The 21,306-nt window shown below is 43.1% G+C and overlaps 1 protein-coding gene across 8 annotated transcripts in view; it reads right to left on the reverse strand.

Moving 5' to 3' along the window:
* Positions 1-21,306, reverse strand: part of TMCC1 (transmembrane and coiled-coil domain family 1) — a 207,871-nt gene that overhangs the window by 57,368 nt on the left and 129,197 nt on the right. Inside the window, exon 1 of one of the 8 annotated variants that reach the window (XM_048857214.2) lies at positions 17,475-17,619. The exons of the other annotated variants lie outside the window; for them this stretch is intronic. Within the exon in view, the coding sequence (XP_048713171.2) occupies positions 17,475-17,504 (30 nt within the window). The 5' untranslated portion in view covers positions 17,505-17,619. Of the gene's footprint in view, positions 1-17,474; positions 17,620-21,306 lie in introns of those variants that run through there. 8 annotated transcript variants of the gene reach the window in all.

A 21,306-nucleotide genomic window follows, 5' to 3' on the forward strand; every position in this document is an offset into this window, starting at 1 on the left:
CGTAAATGAAGGAGAAAATGGAGTTTTGTTTTAAAACATACAGTATTCGCAATCTGTAAATCTGTTTCTGCAATATGTAATATTAAATATTGGTTTGAAAACAGATTTAGCTAAACTTCTACAAACCATGTATGGACACACTTACAGCAGTTTAGCTTGCACATGGTAATTTATCGATGCAAGCTAAACCTATATAAGGAGCATCCACACAGAATTTTGCATTGGTTTATATAAAACAATCAAAACTATATGGGCTTGATTTTTCAAAATTGGGGTTATTCACAGGACAAACAGGACAATTGCTTTCCTTTCTTTTCTAAGAGGCAGAAGTGGCCTGTATGCTACATGGAGCGGAAAGTGTTATAAGCAGCGCCAACAATCAACTCAACATATATTATAATTGCTTGTATTACAATAATGATTAAAGGCCTAAATCAGGCCTGAGGCCCCACTCTGCTATGTACAAACATAACCATTCTGAAGACCTTAAACTATAAAAAGAAAAGTTGCACACAAATTAACCAAAAAGGCACCTAATGGTTGCTGTGCCTATTAAAACCAATCACAGATTAGTCACTCGCCATCTGCCATCTAACTTTGCAGGGAACAGATAAGAACAAACAAAGCTTTCCTCTCGAAAGGTCTTTTGATTTAAACTTTAACAAGCCCTGATGTAGCTGCCAGATTGTACATGATACTGTGAATGACAAAGGAGTTGCCAAGGAATAAACAGGTTTGTCCCCTTTTTATTTCTTTATGATCTATAAAGAAGGCATAAAAGGTTTTTTCACCTGCTCAGTTTTAACATTAGAAGTATCAAGAATATCATGTCTGACCTCCTGTGGTTCTGCTGGAGGATTCAAAGGCTGTGAATGTGTATTATGAGCCCACCCAGCCCACAACTAATGAAGAGATGGAGATGCTGAATCTTTTCTCCTGTGTGGAACTTGAGCTAAACAGAGTCTAATTTAAAACTTTTGAACTATCTGAATAAAAATTACTAGCTTTTATTTGCATAGTATCTCTGATGTCATAACCCCACTGATTCTTCAGTTAGTCACAGAATCCAAAAAAAACCCAAGAGATATTTCTAGTTTAAAAAGTAAAGAACTTTTTCTGGAGAAAACCCTCCAGGGCTTTTTATTTATTTTATTTTTTTAAGTATTGGCACATTTTAAAAAACCTCACAAACCACATGATCTTTAAAGGGATTCTATAAAAAGACTGGAAGAACCAGGATCTGATCTTTTTGGCTTTTTAGACATATTTGCAAAGTCAATTTATTTGTTTATCTTCCAAAATAAATATTTAAAAGCCACTAACTCAACATCAGACCCATGTATAAGATGAGAAACACAATTTTGGTGAAAAACAGATTTTAGGTTCAAGCTTCTAAGATGTAACTGAAGGGGAAAGTATATTAAAATTATTAAAAATGCCACAACGGAGTCCTTTGAAATGAATGCTTTTTAAATACAGAGGACACAAACTGAACCACAGTACTGCACTAGTGCAAGTGACAGGACATCTCATGAACAGTTACTATCATACTTTACAATGAACACAGATTACTGAGAGTTCAATAGCTACAAGAATGCCTTCAGTAACTAGGAAAAAGAAAAGGAGGACTTGTGGCACCTTAGAGACTAACAAATTTGAGCATAAGCTTTCGTGAGCTACAGCTCACTTCATCGGATGTATTCAGTGGAAAATAGAGTGAGGAGATTTCTACACACAACACGAAACAATGGGTGTTACCATACACACTGTAAGGAGAAAAGGAGTACTTGTGGCACCTTAGAGACTAACCAATTTATTTGAGCACAAGCTTTCGTGAGCTACAGCTCACTTCATCGGATGCATCTAAATAACTGTAAGGAGAGTGATCAGGTAAGGTGAGTTTTAGTCTGGAGAACTTTATATTAAACATGCATGTTATTTAATATTTACCTTCTAATCTAAGATCAGACATTTAGGGTTCTCACTATATCAGGGACTTTTTCCTTGAACTTTATCTAGATGGATATTCATAGTCAACTCCATCTGTCTTTTAAGGATTTCAGGCGCTTGCTTCTCCTAGTCATCTGTCCCAATCTCTTCACCCCATTATTAACCACCATATGAAACCCTTTCTCCACTTATCTTCAAAGTTTTTAAAAAAATATAATTATGGTTAGTCTCATGTATGGAACCTGTCCCTTCTTCCTGTACAGACTCCCATAAACAGTTCTCTTATCTTAGCAAGGTGTCCCTCTTGCATTTTAAAGTGTTTTTAATAATCATTTTAGCTTGAGTCACTGTGCAGCACCCTGAATATCAAGGGAGTGAGGGAGGATACTTTATTAACAAATTCCAATTCCAGGTGTCTAAATAAGGGACACCCAACTTCCCACTTTCAAGCTACAAAATGTGGTTATGGTTATAATTAGCCACTAGAGGGCTCCCTGTACTAAGTTAAGAGACTAAAGTTTGTGGAAAGAGGAAGATCATTTTAGGCCCTGTCTATACAAGGGAATTTTTCAAATATTCCTGATCATTGCTAACAGTTCAACTTTACCAGTGTTAGCAAAATTGGGAATACCACCATAGCTGGCTGCTGATCATGCTTTAGATATATTCTGAGCAGCGTTTATGCCAAGGGTGAGCAAACGTTTTGGCCCGAGGGCCACATCTGGGTATGGAAATTATATGGCGGCCCACAAATGCTCACAAAATTGGGGGCTGGGGTGCAGGAGGGGGTAAGAGTTCTGACTGGGGATACGGACTCTGAGGTTGGTGCCAGAAATGAGTTCAGGGTGCGGGAGGGGGCTCTGGGCGTGTGTGTGTGTGTGAGTGAGTGAGGACTCCAGCTGGGGGTGCAGGCTCTGGGGTGGGACTGGGAATGAGGGCTCTGGTGTGGGGCTGGGGATGAGGCAGTTGGGGTGCGGGAGGGGGATCAGGGTTGGGGCATGGGAGGTGGTCAGGGATGCAGGCTCTCTGCGCTGCTTACCTCCAGCAGCTCCCAGAAGCAGCATGTCCCCACTCCGGCTCCTACGTGGAGGTGCAGCACTGGCCAGGCGGATCTGCATGCTACCTTGTCTGCTGGCGCCACCCCTGCAGCTCCCATTGGCCACAGTCCCCGGGCAATGGGAGCTGTGGGGATGGTGCTTGGGGCGGGGGTAGTGTGTGGATTGTGGACGCCCTGGCTGCTCCTACACATAGGAGCCAGATGGGGGACATGCCACTGCTTCTGGGAGCCGCGCATAGCGGGGCAAGCCCCTGACTCCATTCCCCGGCTGGAGTGCTGGAGCAGGGCAAGCTCCAGAACCCTCTCCCCAGCGGGAGCTCAATTAAAACATCTGATGGGCCGGATATGGCCAGTAGTTTGCCCAACCCTGGTTTATGCCATGGTGCTTGAAAATGCTGGCATCCAGTTTAAATAAGGGATTTCTGATGTTGCAGACTGCCAGTGGAGCTGAACCAGTATTAGCAAAGGCAAGACATTTCTGAAAAACTCCTCTAGTATAGATAGGGCCAGGGTTGTGGAGGTCCTGATTACTACACAGTATGTGGAAGATACATCACTAGTGCTGCTGAAGTTCTGTTTCAGACACACAATTACAGTATTTTCCTACAAATAATGTATATGGGCATAATGCAGAATAGCATTTGGCTACAGTACAAAGGAGTCTTTCACAGGGACCTTTCAGTTCTAGTTTCAGAGTTCAGTACCAATCCAAAAGGCAGCTGAGGTGTGGGAACTTGCTCTGTTTGGGGCTGGAAATGGGCCTGTTTGTTTGATAACTTCCCTGCTCAGAACATTCCCAACAGGCCTAAATACCCTGATCTTTTGTTGACTTAGTGGTAGAGGGAGGAGGATTCAGTAACCTGCAATCCCTACTACCGCCAATGTTTTTAGGGGTGGTTCCATTCTCATCATTCTTTTCCTGGAGAGGCTTGGCAAGGTAAACCCATTCTCCTTCACCATAACCAAATCTCCATTCAGCAGTAATGGGATCCACGAGCTCACCTTGCTTCAGAGGCAGTACTGAACTTGCTACCTCCACAGCAATGAAAGGAAGTCAAAAGAGAACATGAACAGAGCTAAAATCATGCCTTCCTCAGAAAGAGATTTGCAACTTCAGCAAGAGGCCGCAAAATGACCACTTTAGAGCTGCTCTGCTGGTTGTCTCCCAAGCCTGCTATCAAAAGGTAAAAACTGCAGAGTTCAGCAATTGCCAGGTGGAGAGAAGGTAGCGCTTCAGGAAAGGGGCTGAATTCCCAGCTACCTGAAGGGGTACAACTGAAAAGCATTCTGAGATTTCCTAGACACACAGCCTAGTGCTATATGCCTTCAATGAAGTGAGCTGCTCACGAAAGCTCATGCTCAAATAAATTGGTTAGTCTCTAAGGTGCCACAAGTACTCCTTTTCTTTTTGCGAATACAGACTAACACGGCTGTTCCTCTGAAACCTTTATTTTACTATGATCTTAATGTTTATACTAAGCAGATAGTGGTTCTCTCTTCAGACAGGTTTGTCTGTTACTGCTGGAACCTACAATACACCCACTTTCTATAATTTTATGGTCTAAATTCCATTAGCTGGAAGGAGGCATCTCAAAATTACCTTATATTTCTCCAGACTTGAGGCCTCATACCCGCTCTCAGTACTCAGGGTGTGTCTTGGGCTGTGCATTGCTGATGATGGTGTCCACCCCCACCACAATCAACTTTCCAACTGCCATGGAACTTTCTGGGTTCTTTCCCTTTCCTTCTAGCTAAGCACCTCCTGTGGAGTGAACTGATATCTCCTAAGAAAGACTAATGATCCTTTACTGACCGGAGTGAAAAGTCAATGTTCAAATTTGTTCCCTTCCCATAGCCAAACTGGTTTCTGCAGCTCATAATGGAATCACTATCACACTTCTAGATCCCAGCTCAATGTGAAAAATTTGTATGTCACCTATCTGTTACAACTGTCATTTGGCAACATAAAAATCTCTATCCCTTTTGGCTATTATTTGGATTTTATTCCCCACTCTGCAGTTAACTAGCTTTATGAATTTGGGAAATCATTTCACCTTCCTCCTCTGTTTTTTAGTTTACTCACCTGTAAAATGGAAATAATAAAATCCTCCTTTGTAAAGTGCTTGGAAATCTGTGGGTGTGTAGTGATATATAACTGAATTTTATTGTTAATAAGGATTAATGGCCAATCATCAATTATCTAAATTTTGCCCCCCAGCACACATTATACTATTACTTTCTTAATAGTTAATTAATCCCTTCAGTTCACAAAGACAGTGACCCATTAATCATTTCAGATTAGACATTGCTTGGAAAAGATGAGACTGTTCACTCCAGGAATTCCTAATCAATGAACTGTAATCTCTATACTCACACAGGATTCCTCCAATGTGTCTCTTCATACACTACCTAAGTGGGCTAATTGGCCAAGTGAATTGAGGCCCTACACTCAACTTGATGACATTTCTTTGTATGAGGATATTTCTTTGTATGTAATATGATGTTTGAATGGTGCATCCAATCAATTCCACAATTTTAGGGACATGGTCTAGACACCAGTGGGCAGAATCGTATTGATTTTGCTGAAAATAGGAAAACTAAAAGGGAGAGACATGCTGAGCCCCAGCCTTTGGTTAGCAGACTCAGCAGCTTCAACCACCTCTGTGACTGCACACAGATCAAAGACCCAGTAATGAAACCATTAACACCTTATAACTCCATCATAACACCCCCGCCCCCCAGCTCAGCTTTGCCCGTCATCCCAAGACCTAAATGGCCTATCTTCAAGTCAGAAAAAAGAAATAATGGGGGGTGGGGTAGGGAGGAAGAGATGAAGGGGAAATGGAGGAGAATGGGGGCAGGGAGGGAGACAGAAAACCCCTGGTGTGCACAATGAGAGCGGCCTGCAGAAGCAATGAAGTATGCAACCTTCTAATTCTAAACAGGAACAAAGGAATTGCCATCCTGGATCAGACAGTAGCTAGTACCAGAGGCTTCATAAGAAGGTGCAAGAAAACCTACAGTGGACAATTACATATTAACTTGCCCATAGGGGAACTCCCTCCTCTCCCCCCCTCCACCACCGCGCCCTCAATTAGAAACTAGCTAATGCCACGGAACAGGCTTTAGATCCCTTCTAAGGGCTTATTTACACAAGAAATAGGCTCAGAATAGCTATTCTGCACTACCTTGTTAGGGGCTTATTCCTTCACCCACTTACTTCCCTGGTCCTTCTCGCATGAACAGAGAGCAACAATACCTGAAGTCCAAAGGTGCAAACAATTCAATGTTTATTGGGGTGAACTTCCAGCAAGCATGATTCCAGTTTCCTTCCTTAGTGTCCCCCTTCCCCGCTCTGACATCACAGAGCCTTACCTGTGTCCCTGTTCCCATTCCCCCCTTAGCAAAACATGATTCCAATTTCCCCACCCCCATTCCCCCCTTACTTCCTGAGTGACTGCAGACTATATAGTAAAACTTAAGTTCTGCTTAGCTACCTTAACCAATCATTTTACTGAAATTTAACTAACCAATCCTAACATATTGTAACATCATTATTTAACCAATTATATCCCACCACCTTAATTAATTTACACCCAACAAAATTAACTATACAGCAAACAAAAACAATCACAGAACCAGACAGATTATACAAACAACAGAAAAGTGTGGACTACAGTGATAGAACAGAGAAATGAGGATTTCACATCCCAGCTATTGATAAGTGAGTTCTTGCCAAACAGAATGCTATCAAACTAAGTTTCCTTTTACATTTTCTTCCCTTTCTCTGAAGGTAATAGGAATACAATCCTGTCCTGATAATGCCTAACAGCACAATAGCACCTTATTTCAATGTGACTAGTTTGGAATGTGAGGATGTGACCGTTCGCTTCCCAGCTTATGTCCGCCTCTGCTGCTTAGCCAAAGGCCTTAGCCTAAGAACAGGGCATCAGACTGTCACAGTAAGAGAAGGCCCTTACACCGGCAGACAGTGATTTTGATTCTTTTATACCTCTATAACTAGCTAAGTAATAAGAATACACCTAAATTCTTAGCGTATAGGCCTTTACAGACAGGCCTGAATATCTATGTCCTAACATAGCTCCTTGTGTGAAAACTTATTCTACACTAAGGGTACGTCTACACTATGAAATTAGGTCGAATGTATAGAAGTCAATTTTTTAGAAAGCGATTTTATACAGTCAGTTGTGTCTCCCCCTACTAAGCGCATTAAGCCGGCCAAGTGTGTCCACAGTACCGAGGCTAGCGTAGACTTTCAGAGCATTGCACTGTGGGTAGCTATCCCACAGTTCCCGCAATCTCCGCTGCACAACAGAATTCTGTGTTAAGCTCCCAACGCCTGATGGGGCAAAAACACTGTCGCAGCTGGTTTTGCGTACATGTTGTCAGTCGCCCCTCCCTCTGTGAAAGCAACAGCAGACAATTGTTTTGCACCTTTTTTCTGTGTGGGCGCCATACTGATTTCAGCAGATGGTGCAGTAGGACTGCTCACAGTCGTCATCGAACCACTGCTTCCGCTGCCACTCTGCTTTCCTGGTGGTCTCACAGGGCCGCTTCCACTGCAACTCTGCTCGGCTCGCAATACCACGGCAAGCGTCCAGCCCTCTCAGCTGTTGTGTCCTGGCAGCAGACGGTGCAGAAGGTCTGCAAACCATCGTCATTTAACAACCACTTCTGCTGCCACTCTGCTCTCCCAGTGGTCTCACAGGGCTGCTTCCGCTGCAACTCTGCTCGGCTGCTCTTGTCTCGCCATACCACAGCAAGCGTGCAGCCCCCTCAGCTGTTGTGTCCTGGCAGCAGACGGTGCAGTAGGTCTGCAAAACTGGTCATCCAACCATCGCTTCCCTTGCAACTCTGCTCTCCTGCAGACGCCATACCATGCCAAGCATGGAGCCCGCTCAGATCACCGCGGCAGTTATGAGCATTGTAAACACCTCACACATTATCATGAAGTATATGCAGAACCAGAACCTGCAAAAGCAGGTGAGGAAGCAATGGCAATGCGGTGACGAGTGCGCCATCCTGGTGGCAATGGGGCAGGCTCATGCTGTGGAATGCCAATTCTGGGCCCAGAAAACAAGACAGACTGGTGGGACCGCATAGGTGAGGGAAGGACAAGGCCACACTGCACTTCAAAACTTATTGAATGCCAGCCTTCTGTTGCTTTGGCAGTTCTCTGGGGTGGAGTGGTTGGGTGCCCAGAGCGCGTCCCCTCCCCCCCACGCTCTTGGGCGTCTGGGTGAGGAGGCTATGGAACTTGGGGAGGAGGGTGGTTGATTACACAGGGGCTGCAGTGGCGGTCTGTGCTTTTCCTGCACCTCAACCATATGCCGGAGCATATCAGTTTGATCCTCCAGTAGCCTCAGCATTGCATCCTGCCTTCTCTCATCATGCTGCCATCACCTTTCCTGTTGCTCCAGCCATCTGTCCTCACGTTCATTTTGTGCTTTCCTGGACTCTGCCATTGTCTGCCTCCACACATTCTGCTGGGCTTTTTCAGTGCGGGAGGACTGCATGAGCTCAGAACATTTAATCGCGAGTGTGTTTTTTTCACCTTCTTATCTGCACTAGCCTCTAGGATGGAGATGCTGGTGGCAGCATTGAAACATTTGCAGCTGCAGGAGGAAAAAAAGGGAGAGTAAAATTGAAAAAGACACATTGGCCATTTAAAAGGAGGGGCTGATGTTTTCAGGTTAATGTGCAGCACAAACCCAACTAACCCCCCCCCCACCCCCAGACACCCAATTCTCTCTGGGATGATCGCTTCACCCATCCCCCCTGTTAGCCATGCAGTGGGGGGAGGATTTCTTTACAGCCACAGGCAAACAGCCCAGCAGGAACAGCCACCTCTGAATGTCCCCTTAATAAAATTCCCCTATTTCAACGAGGTGACCATGAATATCACCACTCTCCTGAGGATAACAGAGAGATAAAGAACAGATGTTGCTTGAATGCCAGCAAACACTGGGACCACATGCTGCCATGCTTTCTTATGCAATGATTCCAGATTACGTGCTACTGGCCTGGCATGGTAAAGTGTCCTACCATGGAGGACGCAACAAGGCTGCCCTCCCCATAAACCTTTTGCAAAGGCTTTGGGAGTAGCTCCAGGACAGCTTCATTGAGATGTCCCTGGAGGATTTCCACTCCATCCCCAGACACGTTAACAGGCTCTTCCAGTAGCTGTACTGGCTGCGAATGCATCCCAAGTTTCCAGGGCAAATTAATCATTAAACACGCTTGCTTTTAAACTGTGTATTATATTCACAAAAGGTAAACTCACCAGCGGTGCCTTCTCTGCCTTTAAGGTCCGGGAGCCTGGGTTGGGAAGGTATTGGGTCCAGGGTGACAAACAGTTCCTGGCTGTCGGGGAGAACGGTTTCTCCGCTTGCCTGGTGTATGTTATCTTCCTCATCCCCTAAATCCTCATCCCTGTTGCGTGAGACTCCCTTGCACGAGTCCACATACAGGTGTGGGGTAGTTGTAGGGGCACCCCCTAGAATTGCATGCAGCTCATCATAGAAGCGGCATGTCTGGGGCTCTGACCCCGAGCGGGCGTTTGCCTCTTGGGTTTTTTGGTAGGCTTGCCTGAGCTCCTTAAGTTTCACAAGGCACTGCTGCGGGTCCCTGTGCTACCCTCTGTCCTTCATGTCCTGGGAGATTTTTTCAAATATTTTGGCATTTCGTCTTTTGGAACGAGTTCTGATAGCATGGATTCATCTCCCCATACAGTGATCAGATCCAGTACCTCCCTTTCAGTCCATGCTGGAGCTCTTTTGCGATTCTAGGACTCTATGGTCATCTCTGCTGATGAGCTCTGTGTGGTCACACCATGGTGGCCAAACAGGAAATGAAATTCAAAAGTTTGCGGGGCTTTTCCTGTGTACCTGGCCAGTGCATCTGAGTTGAGAGTGCTGTCCAGAGGGGTCACAATGGAGCACCATGGGATTGCTCCCAGAGGCCAATACTGTTGAATTGCATCCACACTAACCCAAATTCGACCCAGCGATGTCAATTTCAGCGCTAATCCCCTCGTCGGGGAGGATTACAGAAATCGATTTTAAGAGCCCATTAAGTCGACAAAAATGGCTTCGTTGTGTGGACGGGTGCAGGGTTAAATCGATTTAACGCTGCTAAATTCGACCTAAACTCGTAGTGTAGACCAGGGCTAAATGTACCTTTCTGCAGTTTAGTTTAATCCATTTTGTAAGAAGATTAAGGCTAAAGTGCCAAAAAAGCGCACACAAAGGGTTTGTCTACACAGCCCTGTAGTTTGGATTATGGGGGTGTGAACTGCAGTGTGCATTATTAGCATGCTGCACTGTCACACCCATATGATCACCGAAGGCATGAACTAAAAAGGAACTTACCTTAACAGAAACAGGTATCTTATTTCGCACCTGTGGTGTCCACATGGGGGAATTACGGTGGGGTCACACTAATGCGTGCTGCAATTCACTCCCCTCCCTCCAGAATCTGAACTACCGGGCTGCAGAGTCATAGCTTTAGCACAGAAAAGGAGTACCTGCAGGAAAGCTAACACAGAATAGCTATTGTGCTTTAAATTCTCAACATAGCTTATTTTGCAATAGTTTCCCCATGAAGACAACGCCTACATTTCTTTTGGAACCTATTTAAATGCAACTGTGGATGTTCTCATTTTTACTACAGAAGGATATAATTTTTTAATCCCACTAAAAAGCCTTTCATATAAACCGGTGAAATTCATTGCCACAAGATATTTAACACAATAAAAATGAAATTCCTTTTCCACAGACTATCCTCTGTCACCTTTCAACTTCACTGGATGCTCTAGTATTATGCAATGGGGCAAACAGGAGAACCTGATTTATAGTACCTTTTTTATGCTCATCGTTATGGGTACTCTATTTTAGCTTCAATACTTATCATAGTTAGCACCCAATTCCAAAATTGAGCAATCAAATTGCTATGTTACCCAATTTCCATTTCAGGTATATTTTTAAGGGTTCCTATTTAGATAAGCAAGTTGAAAATGAGTCCATAGTCTTTAAACTTCAAAAACTAAAACAGTTAAGTTACAGTTGACTTTTTCATTGGGACTGAAAGACTGCTAACCTACCAGAGCCATCCTGTATACATTCTTTCCATCCTTCCTCACAAGCAAGTAATTCTTTACACTGTACAACATAAAACAGGGGTTTAAAGCATACTTTGTAATGTCACCATGGATATCACAGAAGCCACAGTCAAGACTAGATGCCCAGTCCATCCGTATAAATGACTACATATTATTCTAATAGTGCCAGGGACTTACAGTTACCAATAAAGTTGCAACTTAACACACTACAGTGATGGGATGAAGTATTTCCAGATAGGTTTAATCTTTCATTTCTACCCTAAATATTTTTGAAATATCCTTCATTGTGGAGTCTAAACATAATTCTAATTGATATGGATTGTGCTCTGCTCCTCGAATAGAGACTTGCCATAATATTATATTTTACTAGAGTTACTAGAGGGAAACGAAGACTGTTTCAGTTTCTGAATTCACTGATCGTCTACAGGAGGCACAGAGCAGAGTGAATGCTCTAAGACAGTTCTCAAACTTTTTTTTTTCCCCGCAGACCACTTGAAAATTGGTGAGGTTCTCGGTGGACCACTTAATTATCTTTCCAAATGTTGTTTGTACCGTTAGCTAACTATAGTAAAGCGCTATATTAAAAAAAACTTAAAAGTTTTTTTGTTCTACAAATAAAAACACAACTCATTTTAATATCAGTAGTCTTACCTTTCTAATGCGATGGATGTGCCCTCTCTCCTCCGCCACACAGAGCTGAGGCTGGGAAGGCGGGCTCTCTCTCCCTGGCAACTGCTGCCCTGGAGCTGGGGAAAGTCACCTCTTTCTCTGGCTGCCACAGCCCCGCATGTCCCAAATTCCCCCCACCCCCTCTTCTCAGCCCACTGCCCCCTCCCACCTACCCTCTATATCCCCCAAGGCCACCACCTCACCTTATATCTGTCTCTTCTCCAGGGTCCAGGCACCTAATTAGTGGAGCCACGCCTGTGCAGCTCCACTAGTAAGGTGGGTGGCCCTTCATTCTCTCGTGTGCGGCCACCCAGGCACGCACCTTAGAGGGAACTATCCGCGGACCACCTGAATGGAGCTCACAGACCACTGGTGGTCTGTGGACCAGAGTTTGAGAACCTCTGCTCTAAGACAAGGAAGCAAAAATCGCCCTACAATCAATTAAAGCTCCTGGGCTGTGTGCAGTGTAGTTTACATTCATGAATACTGCTCAGATTTGCTTAAAAGTAAGTAACTAGAGAATTTTCTAATAAAGTAAAAATAAAAGATGCTCCCAGAAAGTCTTTCATGATTCTAAAGGAGTTCCATGCCCCTGCCACAGATTATGGAGCCAGAATTCCCATGCAAAGCATCAGTACAGGGTTTATTTTTTTTTCTGTTGCACTAGTTAATGTTCACATGACTGCTGTTTTACCAACAATGGACTGGACTAAAAACACTGTGTAAGTGAAAATCTGAAGCAACAGATCACTTTGTTAGATATACAGCATAACATTGGTACCCGCAGAGCAAATCTCTACAAAAATATTACTGGCAGGAAGACTAATGAAACCTTTACGTCAGCAAGTAATTTTCACATTAACCAAAATCCATTTGCCAGAGTTGCTCACTGTAATTAAACTAACATTTGATTAAGACCATGCATTAGTTGCTAATAACTTCATGACAGTCTAAAAAGGATCTACGATGAGCTGTAAATTAGCCATGAATGAATCATCTAGAAAGACTCCATTACCTCAGATTACAAAAACCAAGCATGTGAATTTAAACTATAAACTAGGACACTGATTACACAGAGAATATCAGAAAATTTTGTTGCTGTTGTAAAACTTCAGAGAGAGTGTTCAGTGCTAAGTATTGATCAGAATTTCTTTACATGGCCAGTGTTTGGATTATGGAATAGGCTTTCAAAGTCAGTGACCGGCATACAGTAATTTCTCTTCAAATTTTTCTTAAGAAAAAGATTAGGAATAATTTGCAAGACTTCATTGCTGAATTAATCCCCAACGTGGCATAATTGCTAAACTCAGGGCTGGTCTACACTGGGAATTTACATTGGCATAGATACATCTCTCAGGCATGGGGAAAAAAATCAAACCCCCCACCACCAGAGATGTAACTATGCCAACCTAACCCCTGGTGTAGATAGCGCTAGGCTGGTGGAAGAATTCTTCTGTTGACAAAGCTACCTTTTCCGGGAGATGCATTACCTATGCCAACAGGAGAACAGCTGGCTGTGCCGCTGTAGCAGTTTAAGCATAGACACGGCACCCTGAACGGAGGGTCTTATCCCAGAAGCTTATGAAGTTTCACCTGCCTAGCTAGTGACATGGACAAAAGCCTCTGATAGAAGTTGACAATAAGATCAGCTATTACCAGCAATCTGTTAAAACTCAATTCACTGACAGAGGAGGTTCCATCCCATTCTCACTGGCTGTAAAGTTGGCTGGCCCTCAGATTATCTAAAATGTATGTTTCTTTTCTGTTTTTCTTTAACCCTTTCCTCCTCCACCAGTCTTTCCCTAAAATATGCACCCTCTTCATCCCACATAACTGTTGGTCCACAGGGCAAAGTGTAGATGAAGTTAAATGCAAGCAAGACACATTCGTGACAAAGAAGAGATTTCTAAAATGATGTATGTGGAATTAAGACGCTGATAAAGGAGGAGACATCAGGTTTTACTTCTCTCTCCTCACTCTCCATGTCAGGACAGTTTTCAATACTATGGATTAGCGAACAAGAACATTGTCTCCAACTGGTTTGAATCCCACCTCTTCAAATGCTTCCCTCTCATTTACGGGTTAGGCTTTAAATCTTCCCCTCTCTTATGGAATAGCATGAAAGTTCTGTTCTTGGCTCTGTACTCTTAACCATCTTCCTCTGGGATATCTCCAAACTAGTTTCAGCCTTGGTTACCTGTTCTGTTCCCCCATCTGCTTGTGAGCTTTGGAGTGTATCATAACCACAACTTACTGCATGCTTCATGAGACAAAGTCTTCCTTTAGGTAAAAAGTCCTTTGGTCTGACTGTCATTCTCATCTCCATGCTCAAGGTCAGAAATCCTTGGAGTCATCTTTGACCATGAAATGCCTTTTTCTCCTACAGCTTTCTTGCAGATATCTTATCTCTGGAAAATTGCCAGAACTTCTTCTTACCCCCCTTCTGAAATCTTTACCATCCATTCATCATGATTTTCTAAGGCCAGGTCTACACTACAGACTTGTATTGTACAGTCTTATATAGCTACCACTTCTTAGGGAGATGGGTTAACCAGGGCGATGGGAGAAGCTCTCCTGTTAGCGCAGTAGAGTCTTCAATAAAGTGCTATGGTGGTGCAAATACAACAGTGCAGCCACTCCACTTGTATGTGAAGGCAAGCCCTAAATCCCAGTTCTGCCCCAAGAAAGCATCCTCAGTGCTGTGGCCATACTCCTTTCACTCCGGGAAGCAGCAGCAACAGCTCACCTTTAGGGTACGTCTACACAGACAAGAAAAATCCACGGCTGGCCTGTGCCAGCCAACTCGGGATTGTGGGGCTCGGGCTGCAGGGCTGTTTCATTGCTGCATAGCCCTCCGGGCTTCGGCTAGTGCCTGGGCTCTAGGAGCCCGCCGGGTAGGAGAATCCCAGAGCCTTGGCCTCAGCCAAAGCCTGGAAGTCTACACAGCAACAAAACAACCCCTCAGCCCTAGCCCAATTTGGCTGGCACAGGCCAGCTGCAGGTTTTTCTTTGCTGTGTAGACATACCCATAGAGTACAAATACTTGTTATTGTTTCCTGTCTAGCTCTAAATCCAATTCTAAACGATCTTACACTCTTCATGAGGGTGTGCTGCATTTTATGTTTGGCTACCAGATCAACACACTCCCTGCATCCTCAAACCGGTTCTCCTATTTTGGTCTCCTTTAAGTTCCCTTCCCACAATTTTCCAAAACAGGAAAGAAGGGTGCTCTTACTACAGCTTCTTCCACATCCCTGGAACAACTTCCCCTCCTGCCACCCTACAAACAATGAAGTCACTTCTCGTTTTAAATATGGTGTTTAAATATTTCCTTCTGATTTTAGTTTATGATCATCTCTCCATAGTGTTTCATGGTACCATGTACAAAAGCATAGGGTAATGTGAGCTAGCAAACAGTGAGTCACACTGGATATTACACTCTCTCTGCAAAACCAGACTACAGTTCACATTGACTATTTGGCAGATTATCAACTAGATCCACAGGATTAGAACCAATACTATGGCTTCAAATTGAGACTAATCCCCAGAGTGAATAGCATGTGTCACCAATATAAGGGAGCTGTAAATTCCTGTTTTGTAATGGCAGATAGCAATGAACAACATGGCCTTGTCCTGTGCTGAGACTTCTTAGTGACCTAGTATAAGAATCTCAGAACTGCAACACCACAGATAAACATTTTCTTAACACACAGATCCCAACTCTGGAATTATTTTCAGCAATAAAATGATTTTCCTTCCTTTAAAGGTGACCTGCAAAGTGCTCCCCCGTCCCTTTTTCTTCTAAACTTTAGAAATATGAGGACGGCAAAGGATGATCTTTCTTGATGTTGAGAGAACTATTAGTAGCAGTAGGCTGTTTACTGAGAGATCTCAGTTGAATGGAATGAAGGTGCTGAACCTTTAACATAAACTTCCTTAGTCAAAAGATTACTCACTAAATTACATAGGTATCACCAAAAACATTTTAGCAGATGGATTGAAAGGTCCTTCCCGCTCTAAACAACTCAGCTTTCATTAGTCTCTCACACTAGTTCTCCAGCCAGAGCCTGCCAGCCTAGACATCATCTGAATTTCTAATTCAAAACACCAAAACAATTATTTTTTAAATTTTCAGGCCTTCTTTATAAATCATAAAAACCAATATGCACAAGCCCAATTTCTTTCTTTGCAAGTCACCTTTGGGGTTGTAACGGCTCAACTTTCTAGTCTGGTGATTTATCAGAGCAATATAAAAGAAAGCATACTCAAATAAAAGCAAATAGTTTAAATGCTTTGGCTATTTTCACATTCTGTCCCAACAAAGCAGCTCTGTGCTCTGCAAGCAAGAACACAGAGGCCAATACAGTATGTCATTTTCATTCCTATGGATCTCCATTTATTTGCAGCCACTCCTCCACCCCTCCCTCTCTGACATTTCTTGATACAAGTTGTAGTTGGATGTTAAGCTAGATGCAGCCGCAGCAGGCTGACCTTTTATAACCTCTGAACAAGGGGAGATGCGTCAGTACTGCTGACTCAAAAGAAGGAGCATAAAAAACCCAACTGTTTCTAACAAAGCTTACATTGAAAACATTAACTGTTAAGACAGAAAATAAATTAAGTTTAAACTCACTGTGTGGAAAAATCTTTATTTGGATCCCACAAACTAGTAAACATTGAGTCTTTTCACTGCCAGTAGCATTAACAGACAATTTTAGTTACTGCAAAAATAACTTAATCTTCATCTAGTTTTAAGAAGACAATACTACTTGCCAGGAGTCGGAGAAGCATCACTGTTCTATTGTTCAAGCACCTGGTTTCAAAGTCATCCATAAAGACTGCTTGTAAAACCAGGACACAGGTGGAGGGACGCCAGAAGAGGTAGGATTCTTGGCTTGAAGAGGAAGGAGTTATGTGAATAAACTGCCTACATAAGAATAGATTTTATGCTATTTAAAAAAAAAAACAATCCTAAATATTAATGCAAGTATATTTGCTTCTTCTGGACTTACTGGCAGGCAAATCTGTGCTTGGCATTTTTTGTCAAATTCTGAACATTCTATGCTGCTTGAGATGCAAGTTCAGCATCTCTGCTGCAGAAAAGTCTGACTTCAGCTATCAAGGGAAAAAAAGTCACTTATCATAGCCAAAACAGCCCTAACAAGGAGCCAAAAGACAAGGACCTTTTGAATTAAAAATGATTTCCAATAAGTTATGGAACCAAAACAGCTTTATTTTGCACACGAGCCACTTCTCATCACGAGAGCTACCCACACAGTGAAACTGAACAAACCTTTTAAAAACAAGTAGTCCATCAATAGCACAATTGGTTTTCTAGTTTTTAATACTCAGAGTTGGGGCAACAACAGATACGGCAATATACAAGTTCCAAGTCTCTCTCCTCACAAATCCAAAGAAATTAAGAAATGTGGTTAGTCACACAAGGGAAAGTACATGATATTTATTTAATTTTGTTTCATTCATAGTAGTAAATAGCAGCTATTATACAGAATTTTAGAGTGCAAATACCAAAGTTGTAAGCAGTGATTGACAGAAATGCTGAGCCTAGATATTCATTGCCTATTCACGTCTATCTAGCAAACTAGCCATATTTACAACTCAATATCATCACATTTGAGGGGAAAAGAAAAAACATACTGTTTCAGAAGAAGTCATTGAGGTTTCCATACTGGTTCTGAAGTAAGTGAAGGAATTTGCAGTCTACGCAAATGCCTCTCCTTAGCTTGAACATGCTGTACTATGGAATGAGGTTAGCAGAGACAGGCTCCAACCATGCTGGGCTGAATTCTACCCTGACAAAGCAGTGTCACTGTAATATGAAACAGGAGTACCCTGTGTATGTTGGCAAAAGCCCTGAATGGATATTCTAGAAATCAACAGCAACTCCAAACAAGTGAACTGCCCTTGTCACATGAACACATCACAAATGTTTCTGAGCCCACTAAAAATACTTCCAGTCACTAACAGACAGGAGGAGATCTGAAGTTAGGCTCCTGGTCTCTGAAAATGAATAAAGCAAGAGGGAAGGTGCTTCTTGTCAACCTGAAAGTGATCAGGGCAGTTATAAAAAAGTTTTATAAAGGGGGAAGAAATAACGTTTTGTTAAAACATAGGTAGTGTCAAATGATCAGAGCACAGGTCTGAAAGCCAGAGCTCCTAAATCCTCACCCCACATTTTACATCAATTTCGTCTAGGAAATGTGGGCAAACTGTATCCTCTGCCTTAGTTTCTCCATCTATAAAGGGGGCGCCAGGGGAGAGAGAGAGATTCTTTACTTCCTGGGACCTTTAACAGATGCAGAAATGAGAAATCAAGTAGATTTAAAGCACCTACAGCGTGGAAAGTTGTGAATTACATGGACAAGTTTGGCAAACAAAACCACCGTCACCCCTTTTGCCAGAACTGAAAATATTAAGCTATTTATAATCAAAGCATTTATGGAAAGCTTTGAATGGCTGAAAATGGGGCCACTGAGTGCGGTAAAACCAGCGCTAATCTCAGTCTTTTTCACTACCCAATTGGACAGAGGCTGCAAGTACATCTGCAATGGCCTCTTCTGGGCAATCTAGAAACTACACCAACAAGCTCTTGGAACCAACTTCCAGTCCTCCTTTGCCAGGATGTTAATTGTTCCCATAAGGTTTTAATTCTGAGGAAGATGGAACAGAATAAATTCTGAGGGCTCTAACAGGGATACAGACCTCTTCCAAGAGGAAAGGGATTTAGACAAGAACTGTATCCTCTTAACTAGGAGACTAATGGATGCCTTGTGTGTTTTAGGGGATTATTAGTTGAAAGTGAGGCAGTGACTTCTAATCATTTTGGGGGGCTGATGGTCAGCTGCTCAATGATAAGTGACCTTCAAATAACCCCTCCAAAGGGCAGACCCACACCAAGGGAGGAACTTATTTTAAGACACGTTAATTTATTTGTCCAGACAGTACCAGAACACAGCATCTGTGTTCAGTTAATTGCTAATCAGCTTGGCTGTCAATAATGTATGCAATCAAAGGATGGAGGTGGGTACCAGTGCCAAGAGAACATAGTGCATTATACACTTTTCTCATTCAAGAGCACGTCACCAGCTCTGTGGATAGGCCATATACAGTTCATCTCAGGGCTTGTAACCATTATCAACTTCACAGTGGTTCCAACAAACTTTTGAAGTGCACACATTCAGCTCCTTGGAGAGCTCCACACCACGGTATATTCTAATGCCAAGCTAATTATTCCCACCAATCAAATTTCCACATTTGGTAAGCATCTCTGCCAAATAGTAACACGAGCAATTGCCCCAATTTAGGGAAACAAATATTGGAAGACAGGTAATATCTTCACAGAATGGATAGATTGAGCTATAACTTGAGTGTTAACCCTGACTTGACTCCGTTCACACACAAAAATCTCTAGCTCAAGTTAAGTGGAGCTTTAAGCTTGAGCTAACTGGCCAGTTAAGGGTGGTGGGGTTGGGTTTTGAAGCTCGAGTGATGCTGATGCTCAAGTTAGTAATGCAGTTGTGATGCAACAGCTCAAGTTACAAACTCATCAGCAGCTGATACAATCATTCAGGGTAGTCTACACTCAGACACCTGCAGTTGGCCCATACCAGCTGACATGGGCTTGCAGGGCTTAGGCTAAGGGGCTGTTTCATTGTGGTGTAGATGTTTGGGCTTGGGGACCCTCCCACCTCGCAGTGTCTTAGAGCCCAGGCTCCAGCCCGAGCCTCGAAGTCCACAGCACACTGAAACAGCCCCTTAGCCTGAGCCAGCTGGCATGGACCAGCCACAGTTGTCGAACTGCAGTTACACACACACTCATTTTAACTCGTGTTGTTTTGAAGTGTGGCCTCTCTCACTGAAGCTAGGCTATCTTGAGTGCAGTAACAGACGTGTACTAAGTTGTGCTAACATTGCAGTGAAGCCAAGTCCAGGAACACCATCAGAAAACCTTCACACATAACTGATGACTCAAAAAACCATGGACTTGGAATATCAAGCACATGGGTTTTCCCCATGTCAAAACACAAGCCTGATCTTTTGCCTCACCTTCTACCTTTTCTGGGTTTTACAGGTCTTAGAAGAAGTGAGAAATGACACCTCTGTCATAGTGGTAACCACCTTCTATTATTCCATAGCAATCTCTGCAGGATGATCAAGGATGAAGTTGCTGAACTTTGAAGGGAACCTCATCCTGTCTCACTGCCCAGATGCTGTTTGGCCAATCCTTCAGGGCAGGCTCTTCATTTTACAATGTGCTGAAATGCCTTTCACCTCTGTCCCCAGTTGGCTAGATTTTAATATTTCTAGCCAATTATAAATGTAAACACTGGTGGTTTTAGATCAGGAAGCTCTAAATATCTCTGTATGAACAAAGGGTATTTAAAACATGTTATAAACAGCTATTACAGCAAATTAAAAATGCTGTTAGTATAGCTTACACTGGTATGTTTCCATGGTCTAACAAAATAAACTATCCACCCCAATTAACGTAACTATTCCTCTCATCCCACTTTGCAGATCACGAGCAGTTCAGTTTTAATGACCGGCTTGGTAAGAAGGTGACTTACCCAAGATGCAGCTGTTTCTCAGAAGTTAGTGCTGTATGCTGTAGAAGATTAGAGTCTGAGCAGGTGGCTACAGAAGCTTTTGGGATAGTGAACAACAAGAAGACAAGTGAATATCCCTTAAACTAAACATTCCTATATTCCGTGGGTATAAATATCCACCCATTGCAACCATCCCTCAATTCCATTCTCTACAAACCACACCCCCAGACAGGATTTGATCCGACTGCTGGATCTAGTAGCCTGGAGTATTTCTGTATGAGACTATATTTAGTCATCTTTGCTGACAGATCTATAGCCCTCTTGTATCTTCAGGAAAACAAACTGACCTGAAGCCTTATGTTCTTTGATAGAAATATATGATCTGCAAGTTTATGACTCCTGGATCAGTAGATGGGATGAAGTCTGCTGCTGTGCGTATTTTAAAGATCCTTATTTGGAACCAGAAGAGGCCTTAGGTGATGGAGCTGGTCTGCAAGGGCACAGAGAGTATCAGGATCCCTCAGCCAACAGAATCTCCTGAATAAGGAACACCCAAGTCTTTAGCTCTTCTTCTTGGCTCACCACAACAGAAAACCATGCAAGACTTTGTACTACAATACTTGATTTGTTTGGCGCAAAGAAAGGGAGAGAAACAGTGGGGCAGAGACAAGGATTAGTTCAAATACTGTGTCTCTGCTCACATACAGAGAGCAGGATGGGGCAACTCAGAAGGGCCCAGACACATGCAGAACTATATCTGAAGAAGTGCTCCATGTAGCTCAAAAGCTTCTCTCTTTCACCATCAGAAGCTGGTCCAATAAAAGATATTGCCTCACCCACCTTGTCTCTCTAAAATCCTGCGGACCAACATGGTTATACCACCACAGCAAATTAGTGTTTGGCAGTACTAGCCAGGCTACTCA

Source organism: Caretta caretta, chromosome 7 (assembly GCF_965140235.1).
Source record: "Caretta caretta isolate rCarCar2 chromosome 7, rCarCar1.hap1, whole genome shotgun sequence".
Taxonomy (NCBI): domain Eukaryota; kingdom Metazoa; phylum Chordata; order Testudines; family Cheloniidae; genus Caretta; species Caretta caretta.